The sequence below is a fragment of the Perognathus longimembris genome, chromosome 6, assembly GCF_023159225.1.
Source record: "Perognathus longimembris pacificus isolate PPM17 chromosome 6, ASM2315922v1, whole genome shotgun sequence".
Classification (NCBI taxonomy): Eukaryota; Metazoa; Chordata; class Mammalia; order Rodentia; family Heteromyidae; genus Perognathus; species Perognathus longimembris.
This window is the reverse complement of record NC_063166.1, coordinates 43,715,310-43,734,655: the sequence shown is the minus strand read 5'-3', so window position 1 is coordinate 43,734,655 and position 19,346 is coordinate 43,715,310. Positions and strand designations below refer to the sequence as shown.

General features: G+C 42.5%; 1 protein-coding gene across 1 annotated transcript in view; it reads left to right on the top strand.

Annotated features, from left to right (window-relative positions):
• Positions 1–19,346, top strand: part of Dync1li1 (dynein cytoplasmic 1 light intermediate chain 1) — a 61,830-nt gene extending 42,484 nt beyond the window's left edge. The window contains exons 8-13 of the mRNA XM_048348617.1: positions 701–812; positions 10,786–10,845; positions 11,097–11,141; positions 11,729–11,849; positions 15,727–15,876; positions 18,448–19,346. Of these exons, the coding sequence (XP_048204574.1) occupies positions 701–812; positions 10,786–10,845; positions 11,097–11,141; positions 11,729–11,849; positions 15,727–15,876; positions 18,448–18,560 (601 nt within the window). The 3' untranslated portion in view covers positions 18,561–19,346. The remainder of the gene's footprint in view (positions 1–700; positions 813–10,785; positions 10,846–11,096; positions 11,142–11,728; positions 11,850–15,726; positions 15,877–18,447) is intronic.

Below are 19,346 nucleotides of genomic sequence, written 5' to 3'. Positions count from 1 at the left end.
TTCCTTTTTTTAGTTTTCCTGCTGGTCTTTCCAAAGGTTTTTGCTATTTAGGCTAAATTTTCTATTGACTGTATTAATACATCTATTTATACTTCAATTAATTATTCTAAAATTTTCCTTAGGGCTGGGGATATGGCCTAGTGGCAAGAGTGCCTGCCTCATATACATGAGGCCCTGGGTTCGATTCCCCAGCACCACATATACAGAAAATGACCAGAAGTGGTGCTGTGGCTCAAGTGGCAGAGTGCTAGCCTTGAGCAAAAAGAAACCAGGGACAGTGCCCAGGCCCTGAGTCCAAGCCCCAGGACTGGCCAAAAAAAAAATAATAAAAATAAAATAAAATAAAATTTTCCTTAGGGGCTGGAGACATAGCTCATTTACTACTGAATTGTCTAACCTGCATGAAGTCCTGAGTTTAATGCCCCTAGCACTGCAAAAAGAAAATTACTTAAATAAAATGGAGAGGTAGTAGTTACTGCCCTCCTCTCAGGAGAACAAAAAAAAAAAAACAACCCCAAACCTATAATGACATTTAAAGATCAAGACTATTAATCATTTAAAGTAGAAATTACTGAAATAAAAATTGAACATAATAAAAAGTTAATTCATTTTTCACAGTTGGTCAGATTGACTTTATTAAAATGTTTCCTTTTACATGGTCATGGATTGATATAAAATGATGATGTACATTTCTTTTCAGTCCAGCAGGATGGGATAATGATAAGAAAATAGGAATATTACATGAGAATTTTCAAACACTAAAAGTAGAAGATAATTTTGAAGACATCATAACTAAACCACCTGTTCGAAAGGTAACAACTTTAGTAAATAATCTCACTATTTAGACTTTAATCTAAGGGTAGTCCAAAATACTAAACTTTATAGGACTTCTTAATGTACAGTAAGGATTTGTTTCAGCAAACTTCAGATTAGCAAACCTTAGTCTTTGGCATATTTATATTAGAAACATTATTGCTAAATCCATATTCTAATATAGTACTTTGGAGGTCCCAGGTTGACATAAAAGAATATGTGGGTCTTGAACAGTGTAAAAAGTTAGAAGCTGTGAACTTCCCAGTTTACACTTCAGCCAAGAGCCAAGAAGTCATTACTAGGATAATTTTTTTTTAATTAAATTTTATTGACAAGGTGTTGTGCAAAAGAGGTACAATTACATAATAAGGCAGTGAGTACATTTCTTGTGATATCTTACACCCTTGTTTTCTTTCCCTTCCTTAGATCAGGTAGGCATATATACAATATCCAGTGTACCAAAATCATATACAGTAACCACATAGGGTACGCCAAAGGAAATTCACCTAGAACTTCAAATGTAACATCAGCAATAGACTCCTCCTGTGTACCTTCTCTTGGAGTTGTTTTTGCTTATCCTCATCTTATATGATCATGTGTACATAGCTGTTGAGCTATTGTGATCCACTAGTAGGTCTATTCTAGACCTTTTTATGTCTAGTAGTTGTTTGGTTTTAGATACATAATGTAAAGTCGCCAACCCAAACATATGGGAATACCATTTGAAAAGAAGTTTGTTGTTTTGCAGACCTGGTCTCTACTGTCCCCCCACCCCCCACCCTAACAGTCATATATCAAGGAAACCATGCCCCTTTGTTCTCTGTGTTCTAGGCTTGTCTCGCTCAACATTATTTGTTCAAGTTCTGACCATTTCCCTGTGAATACCAATATTTTATCATTTCTAATCGCTATGTAATATTCCATTGTGTATAGGTACCACATTTTTTGGATACATTCATCTGTAGTGGGGCATCTGGGTCGTTTCCATATTTTGGCTGTTGTGAATTGTGCAGTGATAAACATGGATGTGCAGATGTCTTTTTGATATCCTGAGACCTGTTCAGGATAGATGCCTAGGAGTGGTTTGGCTGGGTCATAGGGTATGTCTATGCTGAGCTTTTTGAGGAACTTCCATACTGTTCTCCAAAGTGGTTGTACTAATTTGCACTCCCACCAACATTGAAGAAAGGGTTACTCTTGCCCCGCATCCCCTCCAGCATTTGTTGTTGGCTGAGTTCAGAGTAGGCCATTCTAATTGGAGTGAGGTGGTATGTCAGAGTTGTTATTATTTGCATTTCCTTTACTGCCATGGATGTTGAGCATTTCCTCATATGTTTCTTTGCCATTTTTATCTCTTCTCCTGTGAAGTCTCTTTTTAGCTCCTTTGCCCATTTAATAATTGGTTTACTGGGTTTAGAGGGGGTTAGTTTTTTGAGGTCTCTGTAGATGATGGATATTAGGCCTTTGTTGTTGTGCTGGTGAAGATCCTTTCCCATATGGTTGGCTGTCTTTCTAGTTTGGTGGCTATGTCTTTAGCTATGCAGAAACTTTTTATTTTGTAGTAGTCCCATTTGTTGAGACTCTCCCCTATATGTTGTGCCCCTGGGACTATGTTCAGGAAGTTCCTACCTATGCCTATGAATTCTAGTGTCTCTCCTACTCTGTCCTTAAGTAGTTTTAAGGATTCAGGTCTGATGTTGAGGTCTAGGATAATTTCTTAGTACAAGCTACCCTTTGAGGCAGACTGTAGATCATTTCCATTTATTAGTTACCTACATCATGCTACAACTATTGAAGTGCGTCCATTTTTAGTCTTGGCTCCAGAAGGTAGTCTTCTTGCATATATGTCCTGATTTCATGTTAAGCACTGTAGTGCGCTATAGCTATAGATGTTTCTGAAAACTTGTATAAAAATATTTACATGTAATATATCCCACTTACTTTTTGTTTAGAAATATTTCAGGAAAACTAACTTTACCCAACATATATTAAGAACTTAAGAATTCAGACACCACGTAAAGCATCTGTTGTCTGTTGTAGGTTATTAGTGAGCTCCAGTGAAAATTCATCTGCCATATTATTTGATTTGAATATCTATTGAAAGAAATGCACACATAAAAAATACCCACAAAGAGGCCTTATTTTTTTTTAATTTAATTAATTTATTTATTGAACACAATTTTTTTTGACAAGGTGTTGTACAAAAAGGGTACAGTTACATAGTAGGGCAGTGTGTACATTTCTTGTGATATCTTACGCCCTGTTTTTCTTTCCTTTCTCTAGGTCAGGTAGACATATATACAATGTATCAAGAACATATACAGTAGCCATGTGACCAGGCCCAAGAAAATTCGCCTAGGGCTTTAAATGTAATGTCGATATTAGACAATATGTCGGTTGTACTAAGTGGTTGTACTAATTTGCACTCCCACCAACAATGGAGAAGGGTTCCTCTTTCCCCACACCCCCTCCAGCATTGGTTGGCTGAGTTCAGAGTATAGGCCATTCTAACTGGGGTGAGGTGGTATCTCAGGGTTTTTATTTGCGTTTCCTTTACTACCAGGAATGTTGAACATTTCCTCATGTGTTTCTTTGCCATTTTTATATCTTCTCTTGTGAAGTCTCTCTTTAGCTCTTTTGCCCATTTCCTAATTGCTTTATTGGGCTTGGAGGGGCTTAGTTTTTTGAGTTCACTGTAAGTTATTGGTTTATTTAGTTGATTTATTTCTTCTTGGTTCAGTTTGGGCAGTTTGTACTTCTCTAAGAATTGATCCATTTCTGTAATATTATTGTTTTTTAATGAATAGAGGTTCTGGAAATAGCTCCTTATGATTGTTTGAATATCGTGTGTACTTGTAATTTTTCCAGTGGAGTCCCTGATTTTACGTATATGAGTCTTTTCTCTTTTTTGTAAGTCTTGCGAGGGGTCTGTCAATTTTATTTATTTTCTCAAAGAACCAGCTTTTAGTCTTATTTATTTGTTGAATGGTCTTTATATTTTCAATCAGATTTATCTCTTCTTTAATCTTTGTGATCTCCTAGTCATTTTAGATTCGGTCATTTCTTTTTTTTTCAAATTCTTGTTATCAAACTGATGTACAGAGCGGGTAGATTCGGTCATTTCTTGTTTCTCCAGTTCTTTTAGTTTCATCGTGAGGTCATTCACCTTCTCTGCTTCCATTCTTTTAATGTGAGTGCTGAGGGCAATGATCTTGCCCCTCAGTACTGCCTTAGCTGTGTCCCATAGGTTTCTTTGTGATGTGTTTTCTTTGTCATTGTGGCTTATGAATTCGTTGATTTCATCTTTAATTTGGTCTGTGGCCCAAGTGTTGGATAACAGTGTGGGGTTTAGCCTCCAAGAATGTGTATAGCCTCTGTGGTAACTGTTGTTATTGAGGGTTACCTTTAATCCACTGTGATCAGATATAATACATGGGATGACGTCAATACTTTTGTATTTGCTGAGGTTATTTGTGTGGGCTATGACATGGTCTCTTTTGGAGTATGATCCATGGGCTGCTGAGAAGAAGGTGTATTGGAAGTCTCTGTAAGGTGGAAAATTCTGTATAGATCTGTCAGATCTATTTGGGATATGGTGTTACTTAGGTCCTCAGCTCCCTTGCTGATCCTCTGGGTGTTGGATCTGTCTCTTGGAGAGAGTGGGGTATTAAAGTCTCCCACTATGATTGTGTTTGGTTCTATCTTATTCTGTAGTTCTGTGAGAATTTGCTTGACATATGTAGGGCTTCTTTTGTTCGGTGAGTATACATTTATCACCGTGATTTCTTGATTCTGGATTTTTCCTTGTATTAATATGTAGTGTCCTTCTTTGTCTTTTTGAGTGGACTTTAATGAGAAGTCCAGCTTGTCTGAGATCAGAATGGCTACACCTGCCGTATTGGTGGGTGCATTTGCTTGGTAGATCTTGCTCCATCCTTTCATTCGAAGCCTGTTTTTGTCCCTTGCTGTAAGGTGGGTCTCTTGTAGACAGCAGATGTCAACTTTTTGTTTGCGAATCCATTCTGCCAGTCTGCTCCTCTTTATCGGGGAGTTTAAGCCATTTATATTTAAAGAGATCAAGGATAAGGGTGTTTTTTCTCCTTCCATTTTCTTGTTGGGCTGTTTTTTCCTCTTTTTTTTTTCTTGTCTTTAGTGAGCTGGTCTTTCTGCTGGGCTTTGGCTATTGAAGTTTCTTTCTGATTCTGTCTTGTGTGTCTTTTATGATCTCTGTTGGGTGGGGTTCCCCTCTTAATATTCGCTGTAGGGCTGGTTTTTTATTCACATACTCCTTTAGCTCCTCTTTGGTGTGGAAAGATCTGGTTTTCCCTTCGAATGTGAACTCCAATTTCGCTGGTTATTTGATCCGAGGTTGTAAATTGTTATTCTGAAGTACTTGGATGGTGTTCTTCCACTCACTTCGAGCTTGGTAAGTTTGTGTGGATAAGTCGGATGTTATTCGAATCCTCTTCCCATTGAAAAAAGTTTCCTTCTTCGCTTTGGCTGAATTCAGAATTTGCTCTTTAATCTTGAGGTCTGTAGTCTTGAATATTATGTGCCTTGGGGTGGCTTTCCTGGGGTCTGGCCTGCCAGGTGTCCTATAGGCTTCGGTTACCTGGATGGGGTCCCCTGTGAGATTGGGGAAGTTTTCTGCAATAACTTTATTGAGAACATGATTAAGCCCTCTGTTCTGGTATTCGGCTCCTTCTTCTATTCCAATTATACGCAGATTATATCTCTTGTCTTTGTCCATTAGTTCCTGGATTAGTCTTCCCTGAAGCTTCACCTTTTCTTGGAGTGTGGTCATTTTGTGGTTGTTGTCAGCTGCTTCATCGTCCAGGCGAGAGATTCTGGATTCTATATGGTCCACTCTTTGTGTTATGGTTTCAATTGCGGAGTTTATGGATGTCAGAGAGCTATTTATGGTTGTCATATCAGCTCTGATCGTGGAGATTTCTTCCTTTAAAGAGTTGTATTTTAAATCTATTTTTTCATGCATTTCCATTCTCAGGATGTGGAGATTTTCTTTAAAGGCAGCTTGCATTGTATCCATTTTTGCTTCCATTTCTTTAAAGCAGGCTTGCATTGTATCCATTTTTGCTTCCATTTCTTTCTTGGTTTCCTGGGTGTCCTTCCAGATTTCCGCTCTAAACTCCTGGAATTGTTTTCTGATTTCATTTCTGACGCTTTCGATCATTCCTGTTAACATGGCCTCATTTGCTTTTTTAGTCTCCATCTCCTCTTCAGTCGTGCTGCTTTTTGGAGCTGGCGAGTTGGCTTGCCCTTTGATGAACTGAGTTATGTTTATTTGTGATTTGCGCATCTGGAGATCCGTGAATGGCTTCTCAGGTTTGGTTTGTAGCTCTTTCCTCCCTCCTGTGTAGGCGTGTCTACGGCAGCAGGTGCTGCCTCTGTGGCCCCGCCCACCAGTGCAGGGTACGCCTACCAGAGCGGGCGCTGTCGCTGGGGGCCCCTGCCCTCCTGTGCGCTGTGCGTTCGCTACAACAGGCACTTTAGCGGGATATGCCTCCCAGAGAGAGCCCTGGGTTGTTGGGTTGTGCTTGCGCCCTCCCGCGAGTCCGTTGGGGGAGGCGGTATGTGTGGGGCCCAGTGGGATCGACTGTCCAGGTGTGGCTTGGCACCCTCAGACCTCGCCTCCACTGCGAGGGGGGGGGCGTGATCAGGCTCAGGTGACTCTGCTGGGCTGGTATTGCCCACCAGCACCTGTGATTTTAGTTGTAAGAGTCTGCGAGGTCCAGGCGCCTCGGGTGGGGCTTGCACAGCCGGCCGTCTCCCGGCCCCTGTTGGGAAGGGGACGGGGCCGGTTCTGCCAGTTCAGGAACTTGGGGCTGCTCTGCCCTTCCCCTGCTAAACTGACTTCCCAGCGCCTGATGGGAGCTTCCCGCCTGATTTGGGGGTTCTTTGTTCCCTTGGGGGTGGGGAGGGGGCGGGAGGGAGATCTAGCTTCTTTGTCGGGCTTGGGTCTCTGATAGCTGGTCTCCCGTTGGGGGAGGGGCTAATGGGGGACTCACTTTTGCTGCTTTGTGTGTGTGTGTGTCCCGCGCAGCCATTGGCCCTTCAGGGGTTGGCGAAGTGTCGTGGTGGCTTCCCCGGTTCCCTCTTTCTGCCGCGCTGGGTTCCCTTGTCCGAACCCGGTGTGGACCCGAACTTCTCGTCGCTGCCGGTGTGTGTCTTGGTCCACACCCTGCCTTGTGTCCGTGGGGTCTCCCGCTATCTGAATTCTGTGCTCCTGGCAGCCTGTCTGCTGATCGCCGGGTTCCCCTTTCCCAGCCTGACCCTGTTTGGGCCAGGGTCCGCTGGTGGGGGGATGGTGCCCTGGAGAATCTCCGGCTCCGTGTAGGTTTTCGGTTCTTCTTTTTTGCTCCTTTTTGTTTTCCTGCGTTTCTCCACTGCTTCTGGCTGCTGGTTTTGCTGGGTTCTTGATGGGGTGTTAGGTGTTGGAGTTCCCAGCTCGCTATTCAGTTGGAGCGAGTCGGGGTGCCTCCCTATTCTTTCAGCGCCATCTTTCTCTCCCAGTCCTCAGTTCTTGACGACGGCGGCCTCCACCGCGGCCGCAGCCTCCTCGGCGCTTGCCGCCCCGGCCAAGCACCTGGCCGACAAGAAGGTGAAGTTCGGCAGCCTGGGCGCCTTGGCGTCCCCCGTGGGTGTCCTGGGCGCGGGAGCCGACCCCAGCGATCCCCTAGGCCTGTACAAAGAGGGGGGCGCGGGCTGCTCGCCAGATGGCCCTAGCCTGAGTGGCTGCAGCAGCTTCTCCTCACCCACCGCCGGCCGCTCACCCGCCGACCACCGCCTATATCTTGTCTTTGTCCATTAGTTCCTGGATTAGTCTGCCCTGAAGCTTCACCGTTTCTTGGAGTGTGGTAGTTTTCTGGTGGTTGTTGGCTGCTTCATCGTCAAAGCAAGACATTCTGGATTCCAAATGGTCAATTCTTTGTGCTGTGGATTCAGTAGCGGAGTTTATGGATGACAGAGAGCTATGTATGGTTGTCAGATCAGCTCTGATCATGGAAATTTCTTCCTTTAAAGAGTTGTATTTTAAATCTATTTTTTTCATGCATTTCACTTCTCAGGATGTTAAGGTCTTCTTTAACGGAGGTTTGCATTGTATCCATTTTTGCTTCCATTTCTTTCTTGGCTTCCTGGATGTCCTTCAAGACTTCCACTCTAAACTCCTGGAATTGTTTTCTGATTTCGTTTCTGACGCTTTCCATCATTTCTGTTAACATGCCTCATTTGCTTTTTTATTCTCCATCTCCTCTTCAGTCGTGCTGCTTTCTGGAGCTGGTGAGTTGGCTTGCCCTTAGATGAACTGTGTTATATTTCTTTGTGATTTTCGCATCTGGAGATCTGTGGGTGGCTTCCCTGCTTTGGTTTTGTGCTGGTCTGTCAGTGGGAGCCTTGTGTCCTGTTGTCCTGGCTCTGGGTTTGGGTTTGGCTGTTGCACCTTGCTTCCCAATGGGTGAGCGTGACCTTCTTGGTTGTTGCTGAGGTGGTCAGTCTCCCTGCACTTGGGGCCAGTAGGTTCTGTGTCTTTCTCTGCGGGACAGTGTCCTGCCGCTGTGCTGTGCTGACCCTAGCGTGCCCCTGTTGGGGGTTTGGTGGTCACTGATTCAGCGTGGCGTGGAGGCTTATCTCTTCTTTGGTTCTTTTTTCCCCTCTGTATCTTGGTCAGAGGAGCTCACCTCTCAGGCAGTTCGCCTTCCTGTGTGTACCGCTCCGGGGCTGGTGTTGTTGAGGGGCAGCCTACCCACTTGTGCGAAATGCGCCAAACTGAGTGGGCACAGGCCGATGGAGAGCTCTGCCCTCCTGTGTAGGCGCGCCTACCAGAGCGGGCACTGTCGCCGGGGGCCTCGCCCACCTGTGCGCTGTGCGCCCACTACAATGGGCGATGCCGCTGTGGCCCCGTCCACCTGAGCTGGGTACACCTACCAGAGCGAGCCCCAGGTTGTTGGGTTGTGCTTGCGCCCTCCCATGAGTCCGCTGTGGGGGGTGGTATGTGTGGGGCCCAGTGGGATCAACTGTCCAGGCACGGGTTAGCGCCCTCAGACTGCGCCTCCGCTGCGAGGCGGGCGTGATCAGGCCCAGATGTCCCTGCTGTGCTGGTATTGCCCACCAGCGCCTGTGATTTTAGTTGTAAAAGTCCGCAAGGTCCAGGCGCCTTGGGTGGGGCTTGCACTGCCGGCCGTCCCCCGGCCCCTGTTGGGAAGGGGTAGGGCCGATTTGGCCAGTTCAGGCTCCTGGGCGGCCTTGGGGCTGCTCCGCCCTTCCCCTGCTAAACTCCTGTGACTTCCCAGCACCTGATGGGAGCTTTCTGCCTGATTTGGGGGTTCTTTGTTCCCTCAGGGTAGGGAGGGGGAGGGAGGGAGATCTAGCTTCTTAGTAGGGTTTGGGCCTCTGATAGCTGCTCTCCCGTTGGGGGAGGGGTAATGGGGGACTCACTGGTCCTGGATTGTGTGTTTGTCCCATGCCACAGTTGGTCATTCAGGGGTGGAGTTCCGTGGTGGCGTCCCCGGCTCTCCCCTTCTGCACCGCTGGGTTCCCCAGCCGCTTAAGTCCGTTCCCGGTGTGGACCCGAACTTCTCGTCGCCGCCGTGTGTCTTGGTCCGCACTCTCCCTCATGTCGGTGGAGTCCTGCTGTCTGGACTCTGTGCTCCCAGCAGTCAGTCTGCCGATCACCGGGTCCCCTTTTCCAGCCTGGCCCTGTTTGGGCCAGGGTCGGCTGGTGGGGGGAGGGTGCCCCGTAGATTCTCCGGCTCCATGTAGGCTTTCAGTTCTTCTTTTTTGCTCCTTTTTGTTTTCCTGCGTTTCTCCACTGCTTCTGGCTGCTGGTTTTGCTGGGTTCTTGATGGGGTGTTAGGTGCTGGAGTTCCCATCTCGCTATTCAGTTGGAGCGAGTCGGGGTGCCTCCCTACTGTGGCGGCGCCATCTTCCTCCCTCTCCCACAAAGAGGCCTTCTTTTACCAACAAAATTATGCTTTCTTTAAGCTGCCTTCTCATTTTTCACAAATATTTGTTGAGAACTATGTCAGGCACCATTTAGGATCAGGGAGTGAGTAAGAAGAATGTTAGGGCTAGGGATGTACCACGACGTTAAACCCCAGCACTGCAAAAAGAAAAAAAGGAGAATGTTAAAGGTAGAGGGATGTGAAAGTGTTCATGTCCTGTTGTGGGAGTACGTGGAGAACACTCAGCAGGAAAGAGCTGTGAGGAGAGTGGCCACAGGAGGAGACTGATGTAAGATCTTGAGGGGCTTCATCATTGGCCTACAGTAAGGATTTTGCATTTCATTTTGAGTGAGGTAGAAAGTGAGTTAGAGTGGAGGAGTCATGTAATCTAACTTCATGTCTTGGGAAGAAAATTGAGGGTGTTAAACAGACTAGATCTAAGCAAGAAACTTGGCAGATCTTTTCCTAATTCCTAAGCTGATAGAAGAACTTCTTATTTCAGAAAAGTTATATTTATTCAACTGAGATATTCCTAGCCTTTATAAAACATCCAACTGGGGTGAGGCCCTTATAAAACACTTAACTGAGGCCTGGTTCAACAGTAGAGTATCTGCCTAGTAAGCTTGAGGCCCTGAGTTCAAACCCTAGTACCACCAAAAAAGAAAATGCTAACAATAAGAATCAAAGAAAACAGCCAAATATTGTTTAGCAAATTATACAGATGTAAAATTAAATAAAATGAAAAACTTTACCTCAGTCACACTGGCCACATTTCAGGTGTTCATTATCCACTGGTGTCTGTTAACTAGTGGGGTAAGCTACATGGAGGTTGGCCATGTATGTCATTGCAGGTAGTTGTTGCATAGCTCGTTCATGTGCCTGAAATACCAGTGTGGGTGAGGTTCTTCCTCTTGAACTAGTTTTTAATAACTCTAAATCAGAGAGAGATGTTACTAATAGTGTTTGCAAAATACATTAAACTTGCTCATTAATGCATTGTTCATTTCAGTTTGTACATGAGAAGGAAATTATGGCAGAAGATGACCAAGTGTTTCTTATGAAGTTACAGGTATGCATTTATATCAGAAGTAGATTTACTATGGCTGAATTGATTATGTAAAAATTATTTGCCTTATAACTCATCTATAAGTTTTTTATACTTTTGAAATTCTTGATAAACTATTATATCTTTTTGAAGATTGTTTTTTAACTGATGTACATACATATAAGTACAAAAGTTGGGGTACTTTTCTTTTTTTTAAAAAACATATTCAATTAATGTCTAAACTAGGATTCTCTTTATTTTTCTTTCATTTCCAGTCCCTTTTAGCAAAGCAACCACCAACTACAGCTGGAAGGCCTGTGGTCAGTATTATACATTTTAACAAAATTATTAAAACTAAGTACATACTGTTTTACTTTTCTTAATCATATGTCTCTCATATGGATATGCTTCAGTATAAACTAGAATTAAGCATTCTTCTGGGATTATGAGACTTTTCAAAGAAAGTATACTCCTTTCTAGAAGATTTGAATCGTTTGAGGATCTATTTTATAATGTTTATCATGTGTCAGTCACTATGCTAAGCTGTATATGTGTGTGCTGTTACAAATTCTCACTAGATCCTTACGCAGGAGTTCCTGTAGCCCCACTCGGTGGCTTGGCAGCAATTACACTTGTAGGATACAAGTTCAGATTCCAGCTCAGATCCGACTCCAGGCTTCTGCCTACAGCCAGAGCTAGTTCTTTATACTCTTTTTCCACCAAAGGAAAACTTGGTATTTCAAATATGATGGGTCTTTAATAATGAGACAAGATGGCTGGCATTTCGTCAGTGGTGTCTGTATAGCCAGTAGGAGATGTGGGGGATAGTGGCAAAGTAAATTTTTTTCGTACGTAAAGTGCAAGGTTTGAGGTTTTAATATTGGAATGTTTCTGGTTTTCCACCTAGGATGCATCACCAAGAGTCCCTGGTGGCTCCCCTCGAACACCAAATAGATCTGTGTCATCCAATGTTGCCAGTGTGTCACCTATCCCTGCTGGCTCAAAGAAAATCGATCCAAACATGAAAGGTATAGCTCCCATTCTTGGAGAAAACAACCCAGTACATTTTGTAATAAAAATGAAATCTATGTAGAATCCTACCTAAATAGAACTATTGTCCTTTTTGTGCAGTTTCTTCTAAGCTTTGTCTCAGTAGACACAGTCTCATAGTGAATCAGTGGTAGGCCATCATACCGTCTTCTTCATTCATCACTATGTCCATGGTGGAAATTTTGTTCTGTTTATCATTTTCCTATGATAAGCCATTGGAGAAACTAGTTTTATACTGTAATCAGCAGTTTATAATTAATATAAGACTATATGTGTAATTGCCTTAAGTATGATTAGTAGGCAGAAGAATTTGTACATTTATGCCTGTTGATTTCATTCAAATGGGTTATTCACTTTTACAGGTCATCACTATCTAGTATTATAGTTTGTGCACTTTGTTTAAAACCTTTTTTTAAAAATTTTTTATTGAGTGAGACAAGCGAAGAACAGAGACACAAACAGCATATGGTCTCCCTGATATGCAGGTGTTAGAATTAAAATGCAAAGAGGGGCTGGGAATATGGCCTAGTGGCAAGAGTGCTTGTGTCATATACATGAGGCCCTGGGTTCGATTCCTCAGCACCACATATACAGAAAATGGCCAGAAGTGGCGCTGTGGCTCAAGTGGCAGAGTGCTAGCCTTGAGCAAAAAAGAAGCCAGGGACAGTGCTCAGGCCCCGAGTTCACGGCCTAGGACTGGCCAAAAAAACAAACTAAAATGCAAAGAGATAGAACAAAGTAAACAGGTCAGATAGCAAAATACAGTTAAAAAAAAGACACAGAATAAGTGGCTGGAAAGTGTGTGAAAATAATAATATAGCAGAGGGGACCAATAGCTACATTGGTCACTGATGAAAATGAACTAAGCAACTCATGGTAGGAATGGGAAGGAAAGAATAAGTGAAAGAGGGAACAGATATTACTAAACAAAAGGAAAGTAATATACATATCACCCAAAATGGAGGAAATGATTTTATTGTTCATAGTTCATAGACTTCATAAGATATGTAGAGTAGAATGATAATTGTCATCATTGTGAAAGTTAAAATGTGTACAGTGAAATATACGTTGTAACTTAAACCCAATAAAAATTTTTATTTTATTTTATTGTAAAGGTGATGTACAGAGGGGTTACAGTTACATGAGTAAGGTAATGAGTACATTTCGTGTCCAGCATTGTTAGCTCTATTTTTTATTTTGTTTCCTTGAGACAGCATCTGGCTATATAACTTGGGCTGTCCTTTTTTTGTATGCTCACTATGTACCCTTAGCTGGCCTCAAAATCTCCATCTTTTTTCTCAGCCTCCCAAGTGCTGGGATTACAAGTGTGTGCCACTGCACCCAGCTGTTACAGTTTTATCACAATTTAATTAGCATTCTTTCAATACTTAGAGTGTTTTCCTTATTATTTCCCTTCTGTAAATTGTTTATTGCCATCTTTTGCCTCTTAGACCTCTTGAAACATTATTTTATACAGGTTTTCGTTTAGGACTAGGTAAATTTTAAAATGCTTGAGGGAACAGTTTCTTTTTTCTTTTTTTGGCCAGTCCTGGGCCTTGGACTCAGGGCCTGAGCACTGTCCCTGGCTTCTTCCCGCTCAAGGCTAGCACTCTGCCACTTGAGCCACAGCGCCGCTTCTGGCCGTTTTCTGTATATGTGGTGCTGGGGAATCGAACCTAGGGCCTCGTGTATCCGAGGCAGGCTTGCCACTAGGCTATATCCCCAGCCCTGAGGGAACAGTTTCTTACAGTTGGAAGATTTAGTCTCCTTTCCCCTCCTCCCTCTGTGTGTGTGTGTGTGTGTGTGTGCGTGCGTGTGTGCGTGTGTGCGTGCGTGTGTGCGTGTGTGTGCGTGCGTGCGTGTGTGTGTGTGTGTGTGTGTGTGTGTGTGTGTGTGCGCGCGCACCAGTTTGAGGTTTTGAATGCAGGGCCTGTCCATAAGCTTTTTTGCTCCAGGCTAGTGCTCTGTCACTTGAGCCATAGCTCCCTTTCTGACTTTTTTTTTTTTGGCCAGTCCTGGGCCTTGGACTCAGGGCCTGAGCACCGTCCCTGGCTTCTTCCGGCTCAAGGCTAGCACTCTGCCACCTGAGCCACAGCGCCCCTTCTGGCCGTTTCCATATATGTGGTGCTGGGGAATCCAACCGAGAGCTTCATGTGTAGGAGGCAAGCATTCTTGCCACTAGGCCATATTCCCAGCCCCCCTTTCTGACTTTTTGGAAATAAGAGTTTCATGGACTTAACTGCCTGGGTTGGCTTCAAACTATGATCTTCAGATCTCAATCTCTTGAGTAGCTAGGATTGTGATTGTAAGCCACTTGGATTAAAATTCTGATTTAAAAAAAAATTAAAAGTTTGCCCATTATTTTGATTGAGTACAGCAGACCCTTAGTAGGTGTGGCTTTAGGGTTCCTAGGATGCCACTACAGAGGATGAACCATGCATGCTCAGGTTGCATAAAGTTTAGCACAGTACCATGGATGTTTGTTTCATTTTCTCCCATATACCACCCAACTTTCACTAAAGACATGCCTCTTTTCAACAGATCTAAAAATTTAACTTCACTTAAATTATGAACATTCATTTTTACTTTGCTTTGGGGACATCATTGCTTTTGGGGAGGCAGATTTTTCTTTTTTCTTTCTTTGTCAGTCCTGGGACTTGAACTCAGGGCTGGGCACTGTCCCTGAGCTGCTTTTGCTGGGCCTTGGACTCAGGGCCTGAGCACTGTTCCTGGCTTCTTTCTGTTCAAGGCTAGCACTCTACCACTTGCGCCACAGCATCACTTCTGGCTTTTTCTGCTTATATGGTACTGAGGAATTGAACCCAGGGCCTCATGGTAGGCAAACACTCTACTTCTAAGCCACATTTGCAGCCCCAGAAGCAGATTCTTACAAAATAACAGGTAGGGAAACACTTAGCAGATCACACAATTGATTTAAACAGAGAACTCAGAACAAACTGAGAACTTTTTCCACATCAGTTGGCCTGACCTGTGTTAATTCATACATAAGATTTATTTTTTTGTTTTTAAATTTTTCAATTCTTTGTAGAAATCACTGGTATTGGAAACTAGCTAGGAAACTGAGCACTTAGCAATAGTGTATTGATTAGGAGAAGAAAATTCTGCTCAGCTTTCAAACCAACAAGATCTCTTCACCTATTTCCTTTGGCGTATGCCACGTTGGCTACTGTATATGTTTTTGTTACACTGTGTATTGTATATATGTCTACCTGATCTAGGGCAGGGAAAAAAAAGCAGGGTGTAAGATATCACAGGAAATGTACACACTGCCCTATTATGTAACTGTACTCCGTTTGCACAAACATCTTGTCAAAAAAATTTAATTAATAAATAAATTTTTTAAAAAAGATCTCTTCACCTTCCATTTCTTTATTCCTTCAGTTCTCTGAATTGTTTTCCATATCATTAGGCAAGGTTGTTTTGTACTGTCTTTCTTAAACATTAGAACTCGATTTTTGATCCCTTAAACCAAGTTATAGGGTAATTGTGATTTGATTAAATAAAACTGTAAATGGAAAACATATTTGTGGGTTCTTGATGGTGCTCTAGTTTTTGTCCATTAGAGGATTAAAAAAAGTCTTTTTATTTGTTATCTATTTTGACCATGCTTGCTCAAAATTGCATATAATAACTGAATAATGTGGGCTTACTGTAGATTAGCAAGTGTGAATAGTTTACTGAGCCTCAAAGATGAGACTACACTTTGGGGAAAACAGCTATTAAATTTCAAATCTGTTACTCTTTTCCTATGTGTGATCATTGTTATTACAGCAAAATTATTACAAACAACCTAATAGTTGGATTAACACGGTTTTTTGTTTTGTTTGTTGATAGCTGGAGCTACCAGTGAGGGTGTTCTGGCGAACTTCTTCAATAGCCTGCTGAGTAAAAAGACTGGCTCTCCTGGGGGCCCTGGCGTTGGTGGCAGCAGCCCTGGGGCTGGAGGTGGAAGCAGCGCTCTACCACCATCTGCCAAAAAGTCAGGTATGTTAACCTGAAACAAGTCATTTTTCTATAAACGAGCTTTATTTATTTTATTGTTAGTGTAAAAGTTATATACACAAGGGTTACAGTTATGTAAGTCAGGTAAAGAGTACATTTCTTTTTGAACAATATCACCCTTCCCTCGCTAAGCAGTTTTATTGAGGTAAACTTTGTACTATGAAATATATTTATTAAAAATGTACAATTGGGGGCTGGGAATGTGGCTTAGCAATATAGTGCTTGCCTAGCATGCATGAAGCCCTGGGTTCAATTCCTCAGCACCACATACACAGAAAAAGCTGGAAGTGACACTGTGGCTCAAGTGGTAGAGTGCTAGCCTTAAGCAAAAAGAAGCCAGGGACAGTGCTGAGGCCCTGAGCTCAAGCCCCAGGACTGGCAAAAACAAATAAATGATGTACAGTTTAATGGTTTAGTACCAAGTTGTAGAAACCATCTCCATAATCTAATTTCAGGAGATCTGCCTTTTTTCTAGTCTACCAAATCCTAGGCAATTGCTAATCACCAAATCTGTCTATGGACTTGCCTATCTAGACATTTCATGTAAATGCAGTCATACAGTGTATCTTATTTAATGTGTTTTCATGTTGGATCATGTTTCAGCACTTCATTTCTTCTTATTTCTAAGTAATAATCCATTGTGCAGATAAGACATATTTTGTCTATTCATTGGTTGGTGGACAGTTTGGTTATTTCCATATTTTGGCTGTTAGGGGAAAAAATGCTCCTATGAACATTCATTTTGTGTGAACTTTAGTTTTTCTTCTTCTTTTTTTTTTTTTGTTTTGTTTTGTTGTTGTTATAGGGCTTGAATTAAGGGTCTGGACACTGTCCCTGAGCTTTTTTTGCTCAAGGCCAGCTCTACTTCCAGTTTTCTGGTGGTTAGTTGGAGGTAAGAAAGTCTCACTGTCTTTCTTACTAAGGCTGGCTTCAAACTGCAATCCTCAGATCTCAGCTTTCTGAGTAGCTAGGATTATAGGCGAGTGCCACCAGCACCCAGCTGAACTTTGTTTTCTTTCCACTAAATAAAGAATTGCTGGGTCACTGTAACTACGTTTAAATTTTTAAATAAATGCCAGAAACTTTTTCAAAATATTGTATTTTAGCCGGGCGCTGGTGGCTCACAGCTGTAATCCTAGCTACTCAGGAAGCTGAAGTTTGAGGATTGCTTTCAAAGCCAGCCCAGGCAGGAAAGGCCATGAGACTCTTATCTCTGATTAATCACCAGGAAACCGGAAGTGGCGCTGTGGCTCAAGCAGTAGAACACACTAGCCTCGAGCACATAAAGATTACATGAAAGTTGAGGGCAAGTAGTTCACCACACCTTTAGTCCTAGCTATTCAGGAGACTGAGACTTGGAGGATCGCAATTCAAAGCCAGCCTAGGCAGAAAAGTCCTCACAGTTCTGTCACCAAAACAACCAACAAAATGCCGAACTGGAAGCCTGGCCCAAGTAGTCAAACAGTAGCTGTGAGCAAAGCCAAGCAAGCTAGAGAACCGGAGTTCAAGAACCAATACTGGCAACAAAAGGGAGAGAAAGAGGGATTAAATGATTTTGGTTTTGTTTTCTAAGGGGCAGTACTCATTTCAAGTTAGGACCTGGTGCTTGCAAGTCAAGTGTCTTATCAGTCATGTTTTGCTTTAATCATTTTTCAGGTAGGGTCTTCACAAGTTTTTGCTCAGTACCAGCCTTGAACTTCAATCCTCCTACTTGCGCTTCTTATGTAGCTAGGATTTTCAGTGTGAACCATACATTTGATTTCTTTGGTGAGATAGAGTCTCCGTTTTTTTACTTGGACTGGCCTGGATCCATGACCCTTCTCTTTTTTACCTCCTGAGTAGGTAGGGTTACACCCATGCACCATCACACTTGACTGATAGTTTTACCTCTATTTGGTAACAAGGCTCCTCAATTTAAGATGAGGGAATTTTTCATGTGTGGGCCAGTACTGGGGTCTAAACTCAGAGCATCATGCCTTGCTTTGTCTTTTTCACTCAAGGCTGATGCTTTACCATCTGAGTGATACCTCTACTTCTAGCATTTTGGTAGTTAATTCAAGATAAGAATCTCACAGACTTTTATGGCCAGGCTGTCTTTGAACAGCAATCCTCAGATCTCAACCTCCTGAATAGGTGGTGAGTTACTAGTGTCTGACTTTATGTGTTGTTTTTTTTTTTTTTTTGCCAGTCCTGGGCCTTGGACTCAGGGCCTGAGCACTGTCCCTGGCTTCTTCCCGCTCAAGGCTAGCACTCTGCCACTTGAGCCACAGCGCCGCTTCTGGCCGTTTTCTGTATATGTGGTGCTGGGGAATCGAACCTAGGGCCTCGTGTATCCGAGGCAGGCACTCTTGCCGCTAGGCTATATCCCCAGCCCTAGTGTCTGACTTTAAAATGAGGATTGAGGATGTTTATATAACTTAGTATGCTAGAAAACGTTAATGAATGCATTGGCAGTTTATAGAGGGAGAGACAGACATTGGTGAAAGGGACACTATATATATATATATATATGTGTGTGTGTGTGTATATGTTTCTTCTTTTCCTCCATTGTAGGTCAGAAGCCTGTCTTATCAGACGTTCATGCAGAACTAGACAGAATTACACGGAAACCAGTCCCAGTTTCTCCTACAACACCCACATCTCCTACAGAAGGAGAAGCTTCTTGAAGATACCAAATAAAGCCATGTACTCAGTTTTCTGGGATAATGTAAACTTGCCTCTGCCTTTTCTTTAAAGGTGGAATTAGGGAGCTGGAGTGCTTTACAGACAATTAAGTTTATGTCTGATTTTTTTTTTTTGTGGCTACCCATTTTTGTAAAAGGAGCTATACAAAGAAACCTTATTCTACATTGTGTGGAATTATTATTTGCATTGCCATTTTGCATAAGGAAGCAATTTGGGATTTTGAAAATGTTGGAATTTATAGACCTGAAATAGAACCATGTAATCATATTCTAAAGGTTATAGAAACCATACACAAGGGTTTGGGGAAGGGCAGAAAATATAGTTTGGGCATATGACTGACTTGAAAGTCCAAACTTGTTTTAGTTAAGATTATTAAAATTGTTTTAAAAATAATTGTGTGTTTTGCTGAAACAGAAAACATGATCAATTGTCACACCAACATAAATAAACACACACACATAGGGGAAATACTAAGAAAAGTATCAGATAGTGTGTGACAAATTAGTCATTGTCTTAATCAGTGAGGAATCATCAAAATATGATTTAGGATTATTGGCCAACACGTTTCTTTTAACTGCAAAAGAAAGAAAGCACACTGCCTAAATGTGTAAAAGAAAAATGCAGAGGTTATAAAAATGTAAAGAGATAACAGTCTTTGGATTTGTTTATACATATATATATCTATATATATGGCTCTGCCTTAATATACTCCTTTTTTGTTTGTGACTTTCAACTGTAATCAGTTAATAAAGTATTTATTCTCTGCA